Genomic DNA, 21,978 nt, shown 5'->3' with positions numbered 1-21,978 from the left:
GCACGCTCCGAGAGTCGGTGAATGGCAAACTCACTCTAAAACAAGTTGGTCTGAGTTAGCAGGAATCCGCCTAAATGATCAGGCTTAGAAATAAAACTGTGTGGTATGTAGAGGGAAGAAATGAGCTATAAGTGCCACTCGTCTCTCGTTAGGAAAGAACCCTGCAGAGTTTTTTAAAAATCCCTGTAATAAAAAAGAAAGCTCTCTCACCAAGATGGAAGGAAATGAAACGAGGCTATCTCCAGCTTTGAAGGACAGGACACTTATAGCTCTAACAGTAGTCACAAGGTGAAAAGCGAATCGCTGCATATAATGTTCATGTAGTCAAAAATTTACAGATGAGGCAAAAAAAAAAAAAAAAAAAGGAGTTGATGGAGGTATTTATTGTAAATAGTGTAGATCTCGGGGTGCACGTGCATGCAGCACAAATTCTGTACACAACTATACATACACAACTATAGACAGTACAACATACAGTGACATGCTTTTTTTGTGTGTGTCCATGATATAAAAATTGAACTTACATAAACCAGAATTTAATTCTATACAGGTAGGAAACTAGAAAAATATGATGTAAGGGATACAAGTAGGTCTCTGAGTGTTTCACAGTGCTCATGGTGGTTAAGAAGGGTGCAATAGTTTGTGTTAGATAGTTACCGTAGTTATGTAAATAATGCTTTTAGATGGAGCATATTAGCTCTGCGTGTTCAATCAGCTTGTACGTAAGAATTGTGGTAAAAGTCAGTCTAAATACAAGTTTAAGGATTTTCTCTTGGAAAATGCACAATGGTACACAGTCTTCCATCATTATGCTGGTTCCACAGAAAGAATATAGAAATAATTTGGATGAACTGTTACAGAGGTTGAGTTATGGATAACCACTTTGACCAAAATGTTTGCGAAATGTTTGGTGATTTTGAATGCACCATAGGAGTAAATGTAGGTCTTGAAGACGTTTTGCCACTCATCTCAGGGGCTTCAACACACGATTTACTGCAGCCACTTAGATAAGTGATGAAATTCAGTTAAATGAGACTCTAACATGTAATTTTCTGACCCTTCACATGCTCCAGTTGACAGCACTGGTAAGTCTTACTGTATTCGCAGTTCCCTACGCTCCAGGTCATAACCTCAGCCACTTTTCCAAATCTCTCATTTGGAGTATAGAAGGTCATGGCCGTGGTGCTGGGAACTCTTCCAAAAGGTCTGAGTGCTTTTAGATTTCTTACAATTCACCCATCCAGAGGTAGAAGAATCTCTGCTCCCCCTTGAGCACCTGACTAGATTGGTAATCCAATTGTAAACTTCCCATTAGGTAGTTTATGTGTGGCGTCTTTATTAGAACCAGTGTTTGTCAGCCATCTGAAATTTTTTATATTCTTCTCTTGATGGTTATCAAGCAATTGTCTATTCCATTGTTAAATGTTAATGTAAACAATAACAGGCAACTTCTGGACGTGGTGGAAAAGTAAAATATACATATTTTTCTTTTATCTACAAAGGTTTTCCATTTCATTATCTTTGATCAGTGATGTCCTCATAAATTGTTCTCCATTCCTGATCTGCTGTGGTGTGATTTGCCCTTTTTATTCCAATCTGAGGCCAGTTCTGCAATTTTTAATGTAATGGCTGTGATCTGGTTTTAGATCACCATAAAAGGAGCACATATTGCTGCTTACCTGTCGTCTGAAAATGGTCATCAGGCCATCACTAATGGCTTTGCATTAGATTATATAGTCAGCATTGATTGAATAGTTTGTAGAAATATATTTAGCAAACAATGTTTAAGACTCCGTGTCCATTTTAGTACTTATGGTAAATCGGACAATCTTTGTGGTTGGATGAAACGTACGTTGGATGAAAAAATATATGGATAATTTGTTTTTTATTGTGCTTCTGTTTATGACTTTATATTTAAAGTATTGACCAGAAAAGCCTTCTGTTTAGTCAAGGAACCCTTGTAGTTATCCAGGGTTCACAGTTACATATGTAGCTAGCATTCCATTTCACACTTTCTAACCATCAGGACCAGTGGAAATCACCTGGATAGCATGTGTCCCTATGTTATGAGGAACCGGCAGAGGACTAACTGGAAAGGAGTTTGGAGATGACTGGGTAGAGTGGCACGAAACGCAAATATGCCAGTGGGCTATTATATGTTCAGGCAAGCGAGAATACCCACCCCCAATCTTTCCAGCATGACAGATAAACAGTGGATACTGCTTGGTCTGCAGGGATGCTCTGCAGGTTAGCCTTCACGGAAGGCTTTCGATTGACAAATGTGGGTGATATGACTTGAAAAGTGGGTGATTTATATGAGAGCTTTGGTTCAGCCATAAAATCATTCCACATTCATCTGGCCACCAATGTTTAGAAGTTGAGCTTATTGCTTGAGTATGCATGTCTCCCACTCTTTTTGCTGAAGTGATCGCTGTTAAAAAGGAGCTTTTAGAAACACTCATTTCAGAGTCTACCATGCATGAGCTTATAAGGAGGGTCTTAAGAGACTCCAGCACAAGGAGGAAACCAGCTCTTGGGAAATTCTAGTGGATGGAGTTACCTTGCCACTTTCAAGAAGGATGTAATAATTTTATGAGCCCTCAGAGAGATGCCACCCATCGTGAGGCACAGCCATGGCCAACACGTACATCTTTAGTGCATGGTGCTACTGTCCAGCATTCCCTAAAGAATTTAATGTTTTATTGAAGCAGCCATTGTACTGGCTCGATAATATGCACACCAATTGCAGAACACCTAAGGGTACCAAGAGCTCTTGTGTTCAAGAACGTTTCCCAGGACTGCAGTCCTCGATTTGTGTTTCATTCTAAGGTGGGAAACTCACAGGTTTATGTGACCTGGAAACCAAGGCCTTGCTGGTTATCTTGGGGCAGCAAGGTGGACTCTATGGCCTAGTTACTGAATTCTGTGCAACATGGAGTATCAGCAGTAGAGGATGAAAATTTACCGTATACAGTGGTAGACCAGTGTGCCAGTTTATCCTGTTCAATTGGCAGTGAGTTGACTTTGTCAGACATTCTTCTGATCTGGGACACCCCTTTTGGGTGCGGATACCAGGTGTCTACTGCTCCGTTGTACAGTCCCTGTAGGGACTTCATGTAAGTCAGACCACCTGAACACCTTCTGAGCAAGGTGGAAAGAGCTAGCAGACCCATATGATTAATACATATTTGACTTTTGACTTTTCTAGATTGGAGTGCTTGTTCCAATGCTAGCAGTAAAACCCCTAACATACTACCTGTATGTGCCACACATTATGCAGTGTTGTAAGTTCTCACTAGAATGTCATAATGTGTCTGCATTCAGTGCTTCTTGGGGAACATGATGCCAGGATCAGTAGCAGGCATGTGGCCCAGTCCAACCTGCTTATGATCAGTTGTATTAGCTAGAGTGTGTGATATGCACAACAGGCACAACAAAATCTCCCACCTGTAAAGATGGTATCCTTATGCTCCTTGACTATAAGGAGGAGATTCCACATTGAGTGGCCTCCATTTCTTTATAATCTAGTCCGTCTGCCATCAAATTATCCACATCGATATCAATTTGTCACTTTGTTGTGAGGTATTTATTATGTGTGCACATGTGTATGAGAAGGTATCCAGGTGATTCTCACCACTCCTGGAAGCTACAATAGGAGGGGTGAAATAGAATTAATTTTCCAAAGAAACTCTTAAGATTTCTGTTTGGGTTTATGACTACAGAAACTTTCTAATTGTTCAGTCTGGCAGTCTGTTCTTTTTCATTTTGTGTTCTTTATTTATTTATCTATCTATCTATCTATCTATCTATCTATCTATCTATTTATTTATTTATTTATTTATTTATTTATTTTTGTGTGTCTGTGTTTTATTGGTTTATTTGTCTCTTCATGTTGCTTGGATAGTCCAGTGTAGCTCTAGGTTTGCATCCCACTCAAACTGGACCGCCACCTGTTTCTACTTATTTAAGGAACTGGTCTCAGGTGTGTACTGGTTTGTTCAGAATAAAAACCTTCAGCTACACTGGCCCTTCACAGAGAAGTCTGACACTTCTGGTGAACATGATACGGAGGCATGAAATGCAGACTGTATCTTTGTAGTAGTAAAATGAAATTGATTCATGTTGAGAATTGCTCTGTCAAGGGAATAGTTCCAAACTCTAATGGCCTTACTGTATGTCTGTCTCCATTTGCATTCTTCTTTGTGTATTATGAGATGCATAAACCCATACTTTTAATGTTAGTTTTAGCTTTAACAGCCATTGGAGCTGACTGAGAAATCGTACGAAATTATTTTGCTTTAGCCACCTTGGTCTTCCCACATGAGATATTTCAAATGATTGACTTTCCTTCTCTCATAGTTGGAACTATGGTAAAGGGGTGAATAATATACCATCTGCATTACATTCTCTTAGTAAAGGTATAAGGATATAGTTATATATAACATTAAAATATCTGTTGCAATCAGTATTGTTTCCCCAGAATTATTGGAATAGAAGATTTTAAGTGGGGCTGTATGACTGAATGCAGAATTACATTATACTGTGACAGAAAATAGCTTTAATGTCAGTTATGTTATAATAATATCGAAGTCATGAAAATATTTCTTAAGTTAAAACAGGGTAGCCTACTTTTTAAAGATAATTTTGCAAAAATGCATTAAAACTGTATCTGCTTCCATTTGCCAAATTCATGCTTACAGTGCCACTTGGGTATTAGATAATTTAAAAAATGTGAATCTAATATTGGATTATGTAAAGGAATGAACCTTGTTATGGTTTATGGACCTCATGATTCAATTCTGGTGCCATGTTTGGATCGTTTAAAAAAGCATAAAATAGAGTAAGGTCTTATTAAAAATCATATGCATATGTAAATAACCAGATGCAGAATCTCTTGAGAGAAGCGTGATGCGTCTAAATATTGATTCTCTTTTTTTCCCATCCATTGTTTTTTTTTTTTTTTTTTTTTTTTTTTTTTTTTTTTTTTTTTTTCCCCTTCATATTGGGGATTTTTCATTCATTTCACCCTTGATGATGGAAGGAAGCAGTTTGGTGCAACTTATCGACTGTGGTTTATAATGTGTAAAAATATATAACGTGTTCTCTTTTGGCCATCTTTTAATACAAGTGTCTACTTAGGTGCCCGCATTGAGGAGTTCTTCTATGAGAAACTGGACAGAAAAATCCCAACAAGAACCACCAATGGTGAGCTGCTGGGACAGTACATGCAGGATGCTGCCAAGGACTTTGGACCTGGAACTGCGTATGGTATGTAAAGTTGAACCTGCGATCACAGAGTGAAGGTTTGGTGGGATTTTTCCCATTATTTATTTCATAAAAGGGTACCATGTGACAAAAATGGTGGTGGTGGAATCAAGGTCTAATAAAACAAATCCTCAACACAGAACACTGCTGTCTCCTTTACCACACACACACACACACACACACTGGCTTATAAACTGTGTTCAGTCAGATGCTTTTCAATGGGCAGTAGAGGGCAGACTTGTCTTCTCGATCGTGTACCATAAGAATGGAACTGAACTAGTGCAATATATCTCACTACATGTCCCAAACATCAACAGGTCATGAGTATTACAATGACGTATTTAATAGTAAAACCTCTGACACTGCTATGTACAATGGAATAGTAATTCTGCATTCTGCAATTCTGGTTAATGTACCATGAAATTGCAGATTTGTCTGCAGCATAAAAATGACCAGCTAATATACATTATCATGACCAACAGGGTGTCTGCGCTGAGCGCTGCCGTGTGTGCGTGTCCTGTCGCAAAATGCGTTGAAAACTCTCACATGATGTTAATAGTGTGATTTTAAGGTGTGTACATGTCTGTAATGCACTTCAATAATGCAGCTAAAACAGGAATACTCCAAACATCTTAATTCGATTTGTGTTTACTTCGAATATGACATTTAAGGTAATCAATAATTGCTGTTTACATGGTAGTTTCTTAATCAGAGTATTGTCTTAATCGGGTAAATATTGGATTATTGTTGTCCATGTAAACGTACTGACTCTTGGAGGTAATGCAAAAAGGACATTTGCCATGGTGTCCCACATACCTCTATAGAAGTTTACCCTGCTATAGTTTACTTAAACCCAGAAATGCACGAACACAATCCATTATAGCTGACGTATCTTGTAGCACGACTGAAGTGATGTGCAGGTCTTAAGTTCTTTTGGAAATGTTTTGAATATGGTATTAAAAAGTATTAAATTTGAAGTGCTGATACCTGCAGATATTCCAATTCTGTATTTTATATACAAGTCGCTCTGGTGTTCTAAGATGCCCTCCCTCAATTTCTGTGTACATAAGCTACCATAATTTATTTTTAAAATAATGTCCTAGAATTTTTTTCCAGCATAAATATACTTCTCATATGTAACTTTTGTGGGGACAAGCCTGGAAAGCAAGTCCTACCCCAAACAAAATTTTGCTTTATGAACAGCAAAAATGAACAGCAAAAATGGCAGGATGCCAGCAAACCAGCTTACTGGAGTTTTTTCTTCTCTCCATCTCTCATTTCTTCATTTATTCATTCATTTATTAGGTAATGTACTGTATCTGCTGTAAATGGCAAAAAAGCGTACAGTGCATATAAAAAGTCTACACACCCCTGTTAAAATGTCAAGTTTTTGCGATGTAAAGAAAGAGATGTAAGAAACCAAGATGCGTTATGTCAGATCTTTTTCCACATTAAATGTGATATAGCAACCAACAAAATTCAAGTGAAAAACTAATACAAACATGAAACAGGGGGAAAAATACAGTAGCTGGTGCACAGCTTTTTTGTAATAGGCCATGTGACTGTGGTTAGACTTAACCAATCATATTCAAAAGTAATTATCATACACCTGTCCTCAATTGAGTGATTCTGATTAAACGCAAATAAAAGATCAGCTGATGATTTTCTTGACATCTTTTTGGTTTAATCTGACTGCTGAAGCATGGAACACCATGAAGGCCATCAAGTGGAGAAAATCGGGCACTAGAGTGACATTACCAAGAACATGATGTCCCTCCAAAATTGGTGAAAGTACAAGAAGTAAACTTATCAAGGAGGCCGCCTAGAGACTTACAACAACGTTAAAGGAGCTGCAGGAATATCTGGGGAGTACTGCTCACTCCCTGTGACAACAATCTCTTGTATTTACATATCTGTAGGGTGGCTAGATGTAAGCCCATTCTTGCACAAAAACAAACATCCACACTTGTGTAATTCACCCCAAACCATGTGGCAGAATGTGTTCTGGTAAAATGATACAATTCTAAAATATGTTTTTGGTCCAAAAACAAGACAGGTTATCACCCAAATAACGGCATACCCATGGTGAATCATAGTGGTGGCATGCTTATAGGGTTGCTTAACTTCAAGTGGGACTGGGGCTCTAGTCAAGTTAATCATGTATAGGCCTCTTTTTATGCAGCTAAAGATGAAGAGAAATTTCACCTTCCAGCATGGCAAAGACCCAAAGCACAAATCCAAGTAAAAAAAAAAGAATGGCTTCAGAAGAAGATGATCCTAATGAAATTCTTTTCAAATACTATTGAAAACAATCCTCATGAAAACCTGTGGAGTGACCTTGAAGAAGGCTGTGCACAGGGAATTTCAATAAATCTGGAGCATTTTTGCAAGGAAAAATGGCACAAAATTGGCAAATCAAGGGGTGCTAGGGTGGTAGATTCTTAAAAAACTAGTGCTGTAACAAAGTATTAGTTAACAGGTGTGCACACTTGTGCAATCAGGTTATTGTTTTTCTTTTCCCTTTCTTTGTTTTTGTTGTTTTTCTATATTTTTGTTATATTTAGTTAGTATATTACAAATCGGAGTTGACATGATTGTTCATTGTTTGTTTGTTTGTTTGTTTATTTATTTATTTATTTATTTACATCAAAAAGTCCTGCAATTTTAGCAGAGGTGTGTAGACTTTTTATATCTGCTATATACTAATAAGAGCTTAAGACAAAAGACACGATCAAGACACTTAACAAACTTGCATTAAGTTATAAGGAATTTGTCATTTTGTTTAAATTTGGCCCTGGAGTTATTTTTTGGAATTATGTTTTGCTTGAACTTAAAGTTACCATTAGGCAAACAAAAAGCAGAAATCAAGATGTAAGAAACATAATCAACAATCCGACTATGGGGGGGGGGAGAGGTATCATTGAGCCTCCTTCAAGATGTGGGCAGTGTTTTGTTACCAGGGAGATTCTCAGTCATATGGATTCCCAGAAATTTGAATCAGGCTACTCCATCTCATCGTTTTTATCTAGAGAGCAGGTGTTCTGTCCTGTTTGAGTTCCTAAATGATGTCTTATCATAATTTCTTTCATCTTGTTTGCGTCACGTGTGGAATAATTTTCTCTACACCACCTGGCCAGGTTCAGCCAGAAAAGGTTGAGGCCCTGTCTCAGATAAGGATTGTGGCGTCATATGCGAATGTAATGATCGTGTCATGCATGAATTTTGCATTGTGCACAAAGCGAGCTCCATAAAGAAACGGTTTGCTAAGGTTGGTCTGGAAGAACTCAAGTGGCCTGCAAAGAGCCCTGACTTCAACCTCTGACATCTTTGGGATTAATTGGAACAATTGGATTTTGTCTTGATGTCAGTATCTGACCTCACTAATGCTCTTGTGCCTGAATGGGGGGAAAAAGCCCAAAAGCCGCACTCCAAAATCTAGTGGAAAGCCTTCCCAGAACAGTGGAGGCTGTTAGCAGCAAAGAGGGGACCAACTCCATATTAATGCCCATGGTTTTGAAATGGGATGTTCAACATGCACATATGGGTGTAATGGTCAGGTCTCCACACACCTTTGGCCATATAGTTTACTTCACAGCAGGGGTTATATAATGTTTATTTTTCAGTTCAGATCAGTTCATTATTCATTTAAACAATTAAACCTTATTTAAGAGAAGGTAATAATGCCCACAGGAAGTAAAGGAGTATATGTAGTATGTGGAGCTGTTCCCTCACAAATGCTGCACAGCCTATAAAAATGTTTGTTTTTGCACTCATGCCTATAGTAAAAGTGGTTTCTGAATAATATATGAAACTGTTTTTAATTTGGGTTGTAAAATCAGGCACCATTAAAGATGACAACAGTTGCTGGCAGAGATCCTTTAACACCACAGTGCTGTAGAAAAAGTACTTGTCCCTGTCCTGATTTCTTCTGTTTTTGTGTATCTCATACTAAATTGTTTCAGAAATGAAAACAAAATCTAATATAAAACAAAGGCAACCTTAGTAAACCCAAAATACAGTTGTTTTATTTTATTTTATTTTATTTTAATGTTTCTTTATTGAAACAAAAAAGTTATCCAATACTAGCTGGGCTTGTATTAAAATGTATTTGACCCTATTGTTACTAATTCCCCAAATCTATGAAGCTGCATTCATAATGGGGTTCAGCTGGACTAGACACAACCAGGCCTGATTACTGCAAAACCTGTTGAATCAAATCAACACTTAAATAGAACTTTTTCAACAGTGGGAAGTTGAAGTGTTAAAGCTGAAAGAAATTCCAGTCTGGGAAGGGTCATAAAGCTAGGTCTCAAAGGCTCTGGGACTCCAAAGAACCACAGTGAGAGCCATTATCTCCAAATGGAAAAAAACTCTGCACAGTGAATCTTCCCAGAAGATCCTTCCCAGTCCTTCCAAATTTCCTCCAAGAGCACAGTGATGACTCATCCTGGAAGTCACAAAAAGCCAAGGACAACATCAAAGGAACTACAGGCCTCTGTTGCATCAATAAAGGTCACTGTTCATGACTCCACTATCAGAAAGACACTGCGCTAAACTGGTATTCATGGAAGAGTGTCGAGGTGAAAACCACTGCTAACCCAGAAGAACATTAAGGCTCATCTGAATCTTGATGATCCTCAAACCTTTTGGGAGAATGTTCTGTGGATTGAGGAGTTGGAAGTGGAACTGTTTGGAAGACGGGGGTCCTGTTACATTTGGCGTAAACCAAACACAGAATTCCACAAAAAGAACATCATACCTACGGTCAAGCATGGTGGTGGTGGTGGAAGTGTGATGGTGTGGGGATGCTTTGCGGCTTCAGGGCTTGGGCAACTCGCAGTAATTGAGGGAAACATGAATTCTGCTCTCTACCAGAAAATCCTAAAGGAGAATGTCTGGTCTTCAGTCCGTAAATTGAAACTCAAGCGCAACTGGATTATGCACCAAGACAAAGATCCAAAGCATAGGAGTAAATCCACCTCTGAATGGCTCAAGAAAAGCAACATTTAAGTTTTGCAGTGGCATAGTCAAAGTCCTGAATTGAACCCAACTGGTATGCAGGACCTAAAACAGGCAGTTCATGTTTGAAAACCCTCCAATGTGGCTGAACTAATGCAGTTCAGCAAAGAAGAGTGGGCCAAAATTCCACCACACGCTGTCGAAGACTGATCTCCAGTTATCAGAAGCGTTTGGTTGCGGTTATTGCTGCTAAAGATGGCACAACCAGATTTTAAGTTTAAAGGGACAATTAGTTCTTCACATGGGTGATGGGTGTTTAACTTTTTCTATTAACAACTGTATTGTGTGTTTTCTCATACAAAATAATTTTACATCTTCAAATGAAAGAAACCTAAAACAAAGGTAACCTGAGTAATCAGGATCTATGTAGTTGAATGAATCTCTGCTTAATAGGATCTATTTTGGGCTTGTTTTGACTCATTTAAACATTGTAAATTCCTCTTTAACCACAAAAATATTTAACTACTGGAGGTCACATTTTGGAAACTAGCATGATTGAAGTTTTTTTTATATATATATATAAAATATATAAATGGGCCGCATACCGGATGAAGATTTGGTGTGGGCTGGATGGCGTCTCCTACTCTTGTATTTCAGAAGAGGAAGTCCAGTATTTCCTGTGTTTAGATTTTTCCAGAGTTTAAAGACTTTGGAAATGATCCTCCTACACAATGGGCACCAACCTGCATATTAAATGGAAGTTACTCATAAGGTTTTGTGAATTCTGTTGCCCCTACTTTGCAGGAAGGGGAAAGAAAGTTGAAAGGCATTAATATATAAATTCATAACACTGTTCCCATGACCTTACTCTCCACTTTATTTCATAGATCCTCTAATCCTTAACTTATCCTACCCTGAGTCTATTCCAGTGAGATGGAATAAATTGGATGTTTTTCTTGTGATTCAGTAATATTTACTGGATTGGTACCTTTTAGTCAATCTTGAATAAAGAATTGTTCATTATTTATTTGCATGGTTTTGTTATAATTCCATAGTCGGTTAGTGTGTATTTTAGTAACAAGATTTATATATTTAAGTTCCCATTACATTTTTAGAAAATGGATAGAAAGCAGACAGACATATTATAATTAAATAAGAAATTGCATTTGATTAAATCTGATCTGTTTTCTCAGGCTTTTATTGCCGTATCCACATTATTTGCATAGCTTGCATAGCTTACATATCCACATTATTTGTTATAGTAACAATGCAGTCATGAATACAGTGAGTAGTGCAGGTGAAAGTTAATTATCTAACTGCCAACATGGAGATTTGACTGTTGATCGTGTTTTGCATGCGTTGTCTAGTGACTGTTCTGAATGTCATTTGTCACAGACAACAGCAACAAAAACTGTAGAGTTTTTTTTATGTAAAGTGGAGAGGCTACATCTTTGTCTGCTGACACTCTAGTTGCACATTTGTGAAGTCATGAATCACCACACACTGAATGATTTAAAAAACAAACAAAAAACAACAACAACGAAAATTCTGATCTGGACTGGTGAAACTGAGCTGTGTGTCTAAAATCTGACAGGAAAAAGTGAAATGTCATGTGTTTACATTTTTAAAAAAATCTTTTCTCTTCAAAATTAAATTCAGTATAAATATAAAACATTAAGTATAACCAATGTCATTATTGGTAGGACGTAATAATTTTGTGATATCCAGTATATCATGAAAGATAGGCCTAATGTAATATAAAATAATAGTTTGCTGTTTGTGTCTTTAGGAAGTACTTTGTACACTGTAGGAGACTATCAGAAGAGGCTAGGAGGTGCTGAGAGAGAGTTCTTACAAGTATCGGCTGTCAGCTTCCTCACTCCTCTCCGGAATTTTCTAGAGGGTGACTGGAGAACCATATCGGTAAGATCAGCTTATTTGGAAGGGAGATCAACCAGGAGAGAGAGTGATGTGTGGACCATTATATCATGAAAGTCATCTGTACGTTTTAATATATTTATAATGCTTCATTTTTGTACAGGTTGATGCACGTCTTTTTGTTTAAACGACAGTACAATTTGTGATTACTTTTGTGGGTGTGTGGTTTTTTGTTGTTGTTGTTGTTTGTTTGTTTTTTTTAATTCTTCAGTACAAAGCTGGACTTGTCTATCCATAACTAAGTCAAAGGGCATATGTGCTGAGATCAACTCTATGTCTTTCAGAAAGAAAGAAGGCTATTAGAGAACCGTCGCCTTGACTTGGATGTCTGCAAAGCACGCCTGAAGAAAGCCAAGCTGGCGGAAGCCAAGGCTGCTGTGAGTCATGTTTCCCCTTGCGTAACCTTTTTTTTGCTGGATCGCCATTCTTGATCCAATATCCACCCCCTCCAACCCCGGTTTATACAGTCATCCGTGGTTTCCCTCACATGCACATTATGTGTTATTCAGGGAACCATATCTTCTCTGAATGGTGCAATGTATCCCAGTGAATCAGCATGATGATGAAATGGAGTTACCATGTCAGCTCATCACGAGTTGCATCAGGGCATCACAAAGTCATTGTTGAGCCCTGCTAAGCTCATTCCTGGAACTGTGTTCATAGCCAAAGATGTCATCTAACTAATGGAGAGATGAGAGTCCAAAAATAGCTTTTAGTCACAGCTACTCCCTGATGTTTCACTTTTTGGTTTCATAAACTTTTCATAGCTCTTAAAAGTGATGGGTGATTTTTGCCATGGGTGATACTTAAACAGACTCTCAAATGAGTAATAAAAAAACCCAACTAGCCCTTTATTTGCTGCCTTTTTCCATTGTTAAATGTCTGCTGACTCCATCATCATATGGTGCCTCTTGGAGATAACTTTAAACATGTGTGTTAGTCATTTATAACTAAACATTAGAAGTCATTTCAAAAAGACCATGAAATAGAAAATCTGACTGGAATCTGAATAGTGACATTAATACATGTGACTCATTGTATCATTTAAGACAGTAGACACTATCTCCTTGTGCGTCAGATGGTTTTGATAAAGTTCTTAGAGTTTCTTGGTTGCTCAAATAAATGTCTATCTTTCCATAGTTGGTACTTAGATGATTAGATTAACTAGTACTACTAGATTAACAGGTGAATACATGGAACAGTCATCACTTTCTTGCCTGTCGCATCCCTGTGTGTATGTGTTTCTCTGTAGATGTGAGGAGTGCAATCCCTTATCTTTTTTTTTTTATGTGCATTAACATGTTTCTTTGTTGTCATTTGCACAGTGTGAGGGAGATGTGAGTACCAGTGTCTGTGTGTGAGAATGTGCTTGTCTCAAGTATTGTTTCTCTTTGGTTTTCTCTGGTTTCTCATTCTTTTCCAATCAGCGAAGTCTTGTGGCTATTAAAATGGCTAGTCATAACAAATAAACAAACAAACAAAAGAAACCCCAACAGACATACAAATGACCTTTATGTTTTTTCTTAAAATGGACAAAGCTTAAGCAGATCCGTTAAAGCGCAGCACTGAATGGCATTGCTCAGGGCCTAACGTGTTTCTCCGGCCATCCTAAAATTTGGACTCGCAAACTTCTGGTCATTAATTTAGAACCATTGAAAATACAAATGCCAGAGTGTCTACTGTACTTAAAAGTGGATTAACCTGCCTTTCCATGCACTTTCACACAAAGTTATACTTTTGAGTACAAATTTAAAAACTTTGGATTATTGTGAATGCTCATGAGTAAGGTGGTTTACATAAGTGCCTTACAAAAGATGGATCCATCAAAATTTAAAAACGTCTTCAATGTTCTTATTGTATGAGCACACTGAAATTGGCACACATATCTCCCTCTGCTTCCCTCACCTTATTGCATTTACACTGCCGGTGGCATGCCGGTGAAGGGTGTGTCTGTCTACAGCTGGAGAGTGTAACTTTGTTTATTTAGGACTCGCACAAGTTCAAAGCAAATTACAGTGGTGCTTGAAATTTTGTGAAGCTTTTTAGAATTTCCTTTATTTCTGGATAAATAGGACCTAAAACTACATCCGATTTTCACACAAAACCTAAAAGTAGATAAAGCGAACCCAATTTAGAATATTAGACAAACCTATTATACTGGGTCATTTATTTATTCAGGAAAATGATCCAATATTACATATCTGTTACATATCTGGCAAAAGTGAAAAAAAGTTCAACTTTGCTTTCATCTACAGACATTTACAGGCTTTCAGTATCTGGTGTGACCCCTTTGTGCAGCAATAACTGCAGCTAAATGTTTCCAGCAAGTGTTGATCAGTCCTGCACATCGGCTTGGAGGAATTTTAGCCCATTCCTCAGTACAGAACATCTTCAACTCTGGGATGTTGGTGGGGTTCCTCACATGAACTGCTTGATTCAGGTCCTTCCATAACATTTCTTCTGGATTAAGGTCAGGAATTTGACATTGCCATTCCAAAACATTGTTTATCCTTCTGTAACCAATTTTTTGGTAGAATGACTTGTGTGCTCACTGCATGACCCACTTTCTCTTTAGATTAAATTCAGATCAGATTCAGAGATTTCCAGACATTCTTCTTTAGTATTTGCTGGTATAATTCAGAATTCATTGTTTCATCAATAATGGCAAGCTTTCCTGGCCCAGACGCAACAAAACAGACCCAAACCATGTTTCACAAAGTTTCACAGATGGGATTAGGTGGTTATGCTGGGTTGCAGTGTTTTTTCCTTTCTCCAAACATAACGCTTCTCATTTAAACTAAAAAGTTATATTTTGGTCTCATCCATCCACAAAACATTATTCAAGTGGCCTTCTTTCTTGTCCACATGATCTTTAGCAAACTGCAGATGGGCAGCAATGTTCTTTTTGGAGAGCAGTGGCTTTCTCCTTGCAATCCTGCCATGTACACCATTTGTGTTCAGTGTTCTTCTGATGGTGGACTCATGAACATAACATTAGCCAATGTGAGAGAGGTCTTTAGTTGCTTAGAATTTAGCCTTGGTTTCCGTTTGACCTTGTGGATTATTACACATCTTGCTCTTGGAGTGATCTTTGTTGGTTGACCACTCCTGGGGAGGGTAACAGTGGTCTTGAATTTCCTTACTTTACCAATCCATAGTCAGACAGACTGTGTACAAAGTCCAAACTCTTTACAGATGGTTTTGTAATATTTTCCAGCCTGATGAGCATACTTTAGTCACTCACAGGTATGTAATATTGGATCATTTGCCTCAATAAATAAATTATAAATGAAGTATAATATTTTGTCTCATTTGTTTAATTGGGTTATCTTTGTCTACTTTTAGGTCTTGTGTGAAAATCTGATGCTGTTTTAGGTCATATTTATGTATAGAAGTATAGATGTATAGAAAATTCTAAAGGGTTCACAAACTTTCAAGCACCATTGTATGTGGATGTCTAGCCAGGTGAGTTGAGGAGTCCATGTGGGCAGTCCATTTGGCTGTACTAATTTCTAGTTTCCAGTTTCTAGGGTTGACTTACACATATCCAGCAGCACTGACTATACCAGCCACACAAGATAAGCAGTTAACCCAACTCAAGCTAGCTGCCACCGAGTTCTGAATAGCTGCAGCCTTGAGTAGATGAAAGAAGATGATAGTAGATGATGGGAGTGATAGCCATATGATAGAGGTATCCAATGTCTTCCTCAAAGGGCAGGAATTTTTTGCAGGTTTTCATTGCACCTGTTTAATCAGTTCATTTTTGCGGTCAATCAAATATCAGCTGTGGCTCCTGTGGGTGGAACAAAAACCTCCAGCCACACCGGATCATCATGGATAAGTTTGGACATTCCAACCATATAACACTTTTATTTATGTCAAATCAAGTTAAGTTGCTTTTATTGTCATTCCTCTATATAGCTTGTACACATTGGAACGAAATGGCACTTCCCCAGTACCATGGTGCAATGAAATAATACAGTTTCACACTACAGAGGACTTCATACAGTGTAGATACATGACACTGTGAGCTGAGTTCAAACAATGTAGTAAATACACAGGACAGTGCATGTCATCTAGACAGGACAACAGAACAGTCTTGGGTTATTAAAAAAAATATATATATATGATTAGTGCAACAATTGTCTGTAAACTATTGACTGTAGTATCAGCAATCAACTGTGGCAATAAAATTCTCTTAATAGTAAAGTGAGAGTCATAATATATTATACACTGATCAGCCATAACATTAAAACCACTGACTGGTGAAGTGAATAGCATTTGATTGTCTCTGTACAATGGCACCTGTCAAGGTCACAATGTAATACTTGTTAGAATACCTCAACAGGCTGTTTCCTTCCAACACTCAGCTGGACTAATCAAAACCCCTCAACACTGTAAACCTGCAGTTTACGATACTGCTATTGGACACTTTTATTATAGCCCGATCAGCCATAACATGAAAACCACTGACAGGTGATGCGAATATGATGGATTATCTTGCTACGTTGGCACCTGTCAAGGGTTGAGATATATTAGGTAGCAAGTGAACAGTCAGTTCTCAAAGTTGATGTGTTTGAAGCAGGATAAATGGGCAAGCGTAAGGATCTGAGAGGCTTTGACAAGGGCCAAATTGTGATGTCTAGACGACTGGGTCAGAACATCTCCAAAACAGCAGGTGTGTTGGGGTGTTCCTGGTATGCAGTGGTTACTACCTACCAAAAGTGGTCAAAGGAAGGACAACATAACAGGGTCCACCACTGACACGTATGGTGCGTGAAGGCTCGCACAGAAGAGCTACTATAGCACAAATTGCTGAAAAAGTAAATGTTGGCTGTAATAGAAAGGTGAAAAAACCAAAAGTACATTGCAGTGCAACCCCGCTTGCTGTGTATTGAGCTGCGTAGCTGCAGACTGGTCAGAGTGTCCATGCTGACCCCTGTCCACTCATGAGAGCACTGAACAATGGAGCAATGGAAGAAGGTGGACTGGTCTGATGAATCACGTTTTCTTGTATGCCATGTGGATGGAGATTGCATGTGCGTCTCTTACCTGGGAAAGAGATGGCACCAAGATGTACTATGGGAAGAAGCTGCGATGCACTATGTGTCCTGACACTTTTCTATCATAGTCAACATTAACTTTTTCACCAATTTGTGCTACATTAGCTCTTCTGTGGGATCAGACCTGATGAGCTAGCCTTCGCTCCCCAAGCACTTCAGTGAACCTTGGGCATCCATGACCCTGTCGCCGGTTCACCAGTTGTCTTTCCTTGGATCACTTTTGATAGGTACTATCTAATGCATACCAGGAACGACCCACAAGACCCGACCCAGTCGTCTAGCCATCACAGTTTGGCCCTTGTCAAAATCACTCAGATTGTTACGCTTGACCCTTTTTCCTGTTTCCAACACATCAACTTCAAGAACCGACTGTTCACTTGCTGCCTAATATATCACACCCCTTGACGTGCCAATGTAGCGATAATCTCGAATATCCAAGATATTCACTTCACCGGTCAGTGGTTTTCATGTTATGGCTGATCGTGCTATAATAAAGTATCCAATAGTAGTATTGGAAAGTGCAGATGTACAGATGGTAGCTGTTGAAGTTTTGATTAGTCCAGTTAAATTTTGGAAGGAAACAGCGTGTTGAGGTATTCTAACACGTTTTACATTGTGACTTTGTTGAAGGTCACAGCAAGACGGTATCCAGGTGATTATTACAAATTACCCCTGGTGGCTAAGAGCATTGAAATAGAACTATGATTTCATGATTTACAGGTTTATTTGCAAACCACCTTGTAGACAGACACCCATCAAGCATTTACACAGGGTTCAGGTCAAGCTGAGGCAAGATGCCAGAGGATTGGAGGGAGATATTTGTGCTTTTGTGGATTGTGCATATATTGGAATTTACTGTGTTGTAAGGCTTTACTGTCATAAAGCAAATTAATGCTTGCTTTCTTTTTAGAAAGCACACAATTGGTGGGCCATCCCAATGACTAAGGTGTTCATAACTGCAGTATTCTGTGACTCTGCTAATATGCAATATATGAGTTTTTGGGGTCTGGATTTCTGGGCACTGATTAAACATAGTTATGTACAAAAAGCTTTATATGTAAAGTGTGTATATATATATATATATATATATATATATATATATATATATATCTTTTCTTTTTTGCAACAAATACTGCATAATTTATACCTATTTACTCTGTCATACTAACCATGGGATGAGAATCTTAAAAATTAAGTGGGTCTTGCCCTTTATGAATCAATACACTCTCTTTGAATAGTACAGTCTTTTAGCTAATTGATCCCATTGGATCACTTAGGCATTAAAGCAACACATATAGGTCACAATATGATTAAAAAATAATTTTAAAAGATATGCGTGACTGATAAAATTGCACAAGCTGGATTGTGCACAGGCCTAAGGCTTGATAATTGAACCATTAAGGTGAATCTCATTGAATAGAGATTCTGCCTGACTTCACTGTCACAAACCATACAAATTAGAGATCAATGTCAATTTACACAGGGGGGAAAACAGAACAAGAAGACATGACACGAGAGATGCTGCTAAGTTTTAAATAGGATTTTGCAATATTAACAAGTCTCGCCTGTCTGGGGCTGCCTGCTTTTTGGAAATGACAATGGATTACCATTTGACTCTGCATCTTATGTTTTGCTTTGCTGCTTGCTTGCTTTTGTTTGCATTTCCTTAGTTTTAACTATGTGTGCTGTGTGCTGAGGCAGTTTATCTGGATGCATGATTCTGTGTAAAATTCTGTTTCCCCCCTTCACTTTTAGGCTGTACCTGATTTTCAGGAGACTAGGCCCCGCAATTATGTTCTGTCTGCCAGTGCATCTGCGGTAAGAGTGCTGCAGATAATATTGGTCTCTTTCTCTTCCTGTCCCTCTCCCTCTCAAGAAATTAAGCGCCAATCCCACATAGAAAGCACAATGCCTAGTTTACATGAAAAATGCTTGCCAAACACTCCCACATATTTATCTAAAAATCTAGATGTTTATGCTTGAACAGTCCATCTCGTCAACATATATATTTTGTTAGCATACATGTTGTTCAAGCTAGACTCCAAAGACGGAGCTATGAGCTATCAAGCAGATTACTGGGATTTGAGCCATAAAATGTTTATAAAACTCGATAAATATCAAAGGACAACATGGAGAAAATGGAGTGAGGAAGGAATGTGTGTGGGTGGGTTCCTCTTTTTAATGTGTCTTTTCCTATTTTTGTCCATCCTCCCCATTGTGGCCTGTTCAGTGAATGTACTCTGTTCATTTGACTGACTAGTGAGTTTGTATCTTGAAATTTGGTGAATTCAATAAATTTACATTTTTATCTATGTTTGACGTTTGTTTTGAAATTGTTAGAGGTAAAATTTCAGATTTTAAAAGTTCAGAATCCTAAGATCCATCCATCGATCCATTTTTCTGTACTGCTTATCCTACACAGGGTCATGGGGGAGCCTAGCGCCTATCCCAGGGGACTCTGGGCACAAGGTGGGGGACACCCTGGACGGGGTGCCAACCCATCACAGGGCACAATCACAATAACATACCCATTCACACACTAGGGACAATTTAGAGATTCCAATCCGCCTACGATGCATGTCTTTGGACTGGGGGTGGAAACCCCTGGAACACGGGGAGAACATGCAAACTCTGTGAGTGGGGATCGAACCCTCAACCCTAGAAGTGCAAAGCAAACATGCTAACCACTAATCCACTGTGCCCCCCGGAACCCTAAGATGTCCAATAAAAAAAAAAAATCAGAACTCTACATACAAATCCCAAAAACAAAATCTAATCTTAGAAATGCATATTTTATGTAAATTAGCTAAAAGTTGGATCACCAGGATTTCCAGGGAAAAGTAGATGCTTTTAGAGTGGTTGAACTCACCATGACCTTGAAGTAGAGCAAACTTTTTATTATTATTATTATTATTATTATTATTATTATTATTAAAAAAGGAAGATGTAACAAAACAATGAGCCAGCAAAATAGCATTATTGTAGCCAAGCTAGCTAGAACATTACTTATAGTTGCACTGGGCATATTCTAAGTATGCTATACACTACATCACTGTAGAAAACATACTATTCCAGTACAACCCCAATTCAAAAAGTTGGAACGTGGTGTAAAATGTAAATAAAAACAATGCAATGATTTGCAAATCTTAAACCCATGTGTTATTCACAATAGAGCATAGAAAACATATCAAATGTTTAAATTGAGGAATTTCCCTGGGAATCGCAGGATGATTCACCTTTGACCCAATTTACATAAAATGTTTGAAATTAGAATGTTTTTGGGGATTTGTTGGGTTTAGAGTTCTGTTTTTTTAAATATCAGAAATCCTACCTCCGGTAAGTTCAATACAAAGGGAAAAAATTGATAAAAAAAAAATATTCAATGTGATGTGTATAGGCTTCAAATATACCAAAATAGTATTTAGATACTTGTGGCCCTATTGTGGCCCTGGGGTTTAAACCCACCCACTTGGTGTACTGTCAGTAAGACAAAACTTTATCCGCTTGTTTGCCAAGACCACCATGAAGTACGGGTTTCTTTTTTGAGTAAGAATATAAAATGTAAACTTCTGAATAAAGTTCTGAATGTGTTTTGATGATTATCATGCTTTGTTTTCGCCTTTGCTTTCTTATTTCTGTTATGATTTGAGTGGTTGAAATATTTTTGGTGATGTAGCACAATTTTTTGTGTGAGGGGGAGAGAGAGCGTGAGAGAAAGAGATGGTTCTTTCTATAGACCTTTAGAGTCACTTAAGATTCTTGTTTATATTGTGGTTTTTTTGCCTTAAACTCCAATGTATTGCATCATCAAGCAGCATAGAAGCTTGATTATACAATGGGTTTAAGTGTCCTTAAGCGTAGGAGTTTTGTCCTGCTACTATGTGAATTAGTAATATTCCTGTAATGGAGTAGTCAAGGGTTTAAGTGAGCTCTCGTTATGTAATAAATTAGTAAAATATTGCTTTTTTTCCACACTTACCTAACACAGAATTGCCTCTCCAGCATTATTATCTTTATTGATGAACATACTACAGTGTTACTTGTAAAGTGTTCCAATATTTCTAAAGTACACCACTGAGATTTTACACTTGGATGAGCCTATATAGTGAACACCCATTTAGAATTTAATTTGCCTTAACTGTGGGATGGAGGCAGATAAAAGTTTCAGTGAAAAGATGATAAAAGATGAAAATGCAGATTGTTCACTGTCTCATTGTCTGGTGTCGAGTTTTAACTCTAAGTATTAGTCTTCTGGATAAAAATGCATCACACTTGAAGAAGGGGTGTGAAGAAAGTCATGCTTGAAGAAGGGGTGTGACCAGCTAATGCCTCTGGCTGGAAACATGCTGTGTGTGGCTCCACATCTGGTGAAAAATTTGGGATTGGAATTTTGAACATTAGAACTTCATCCACATTGCAAAAACGAAAGAAGGAGCTTGATTTAATTTATGCTCTGGTTTTCCTTTGCTGGATCAAACATGTCCTTATCAATGTCCCCTGCACTACAGCAACGTGTCCTCTGCATATATAGAAAATTTAATATAGCAAACTAATGCTATATTCTTTAAATATTTAGGATATAATTGCCCCTGTTTACATTTATAAATGACTTCATCTGGATTGCAATGTTCTGGTCCTCGAGTCTACAGTCCTCTTGTCTTGATGTTTTATCTAACAAAATTTACTAGCACAAATAAAGTATTTTATCAGTCCTTAAGATGATGTGCTGAGTGCAGTACTTGGAACGCAGCCC

At 38.0% G+C, this 21,978-nt stretch overlaps 1 protein-coding gene across 6 annotated transcripts in view; it reads left to right on the top strand.

Moving 5' to 3' along the window:
* Window positions 1-21,978, top strand: part of sh3glb2b (SH3-domain GRB2-like endophilin B2b) — a 42,060-nt gene that overhangs the window by 10,591 nt on the left and 9,491 nt on the right. For 3 of the 6 annotated variants that reach the window (XM_017460671.3, XM_053677140.1, XM_053677139.1), the window contains exons 3-6: window positions 5,140-5,268; window positions 12,014-12,147; window positions 12,447-12,539; window positions 18,981-19,043. In XM_017460671.3, the coding sequence (XP_017316160.1) occupies window positions 5,140-5,268; window positions 12,014-12,147; window positions 12,447-12,539; window positions 18,981-19,043 (419 nt within the window). The remainder of the gene's footprint in view (window positions 1-5,139; window positions 5,269-12,013; window positions 12,148-12,446; window positions 12,540-18,980; window positions 19,044-21,978) is intronic. The other 3 variants (XM_053677141.1, XM_017460677.3, XM_017460676.3) reach the window with 1 other exon arrangement.

This window comes from Ictalurus punctatus, chromosome 28 (genome assembly GCF_001660625.3).
Source record: "Ictalurus punctatus breed USDA103 chromosome 28, Coco_2.0, whole genome shotgun sequence".
NCBI lineage: Eukaryota > Metazoa > Chordata > Actinopteri > Siluriformes > Ictaluridae > Ictalurus > Ictalurus punctatus.
Note: the sequence above shows the minus strand (reverse complement) of the source record. Positions and strands in the feature narration are given on the sequence as shown.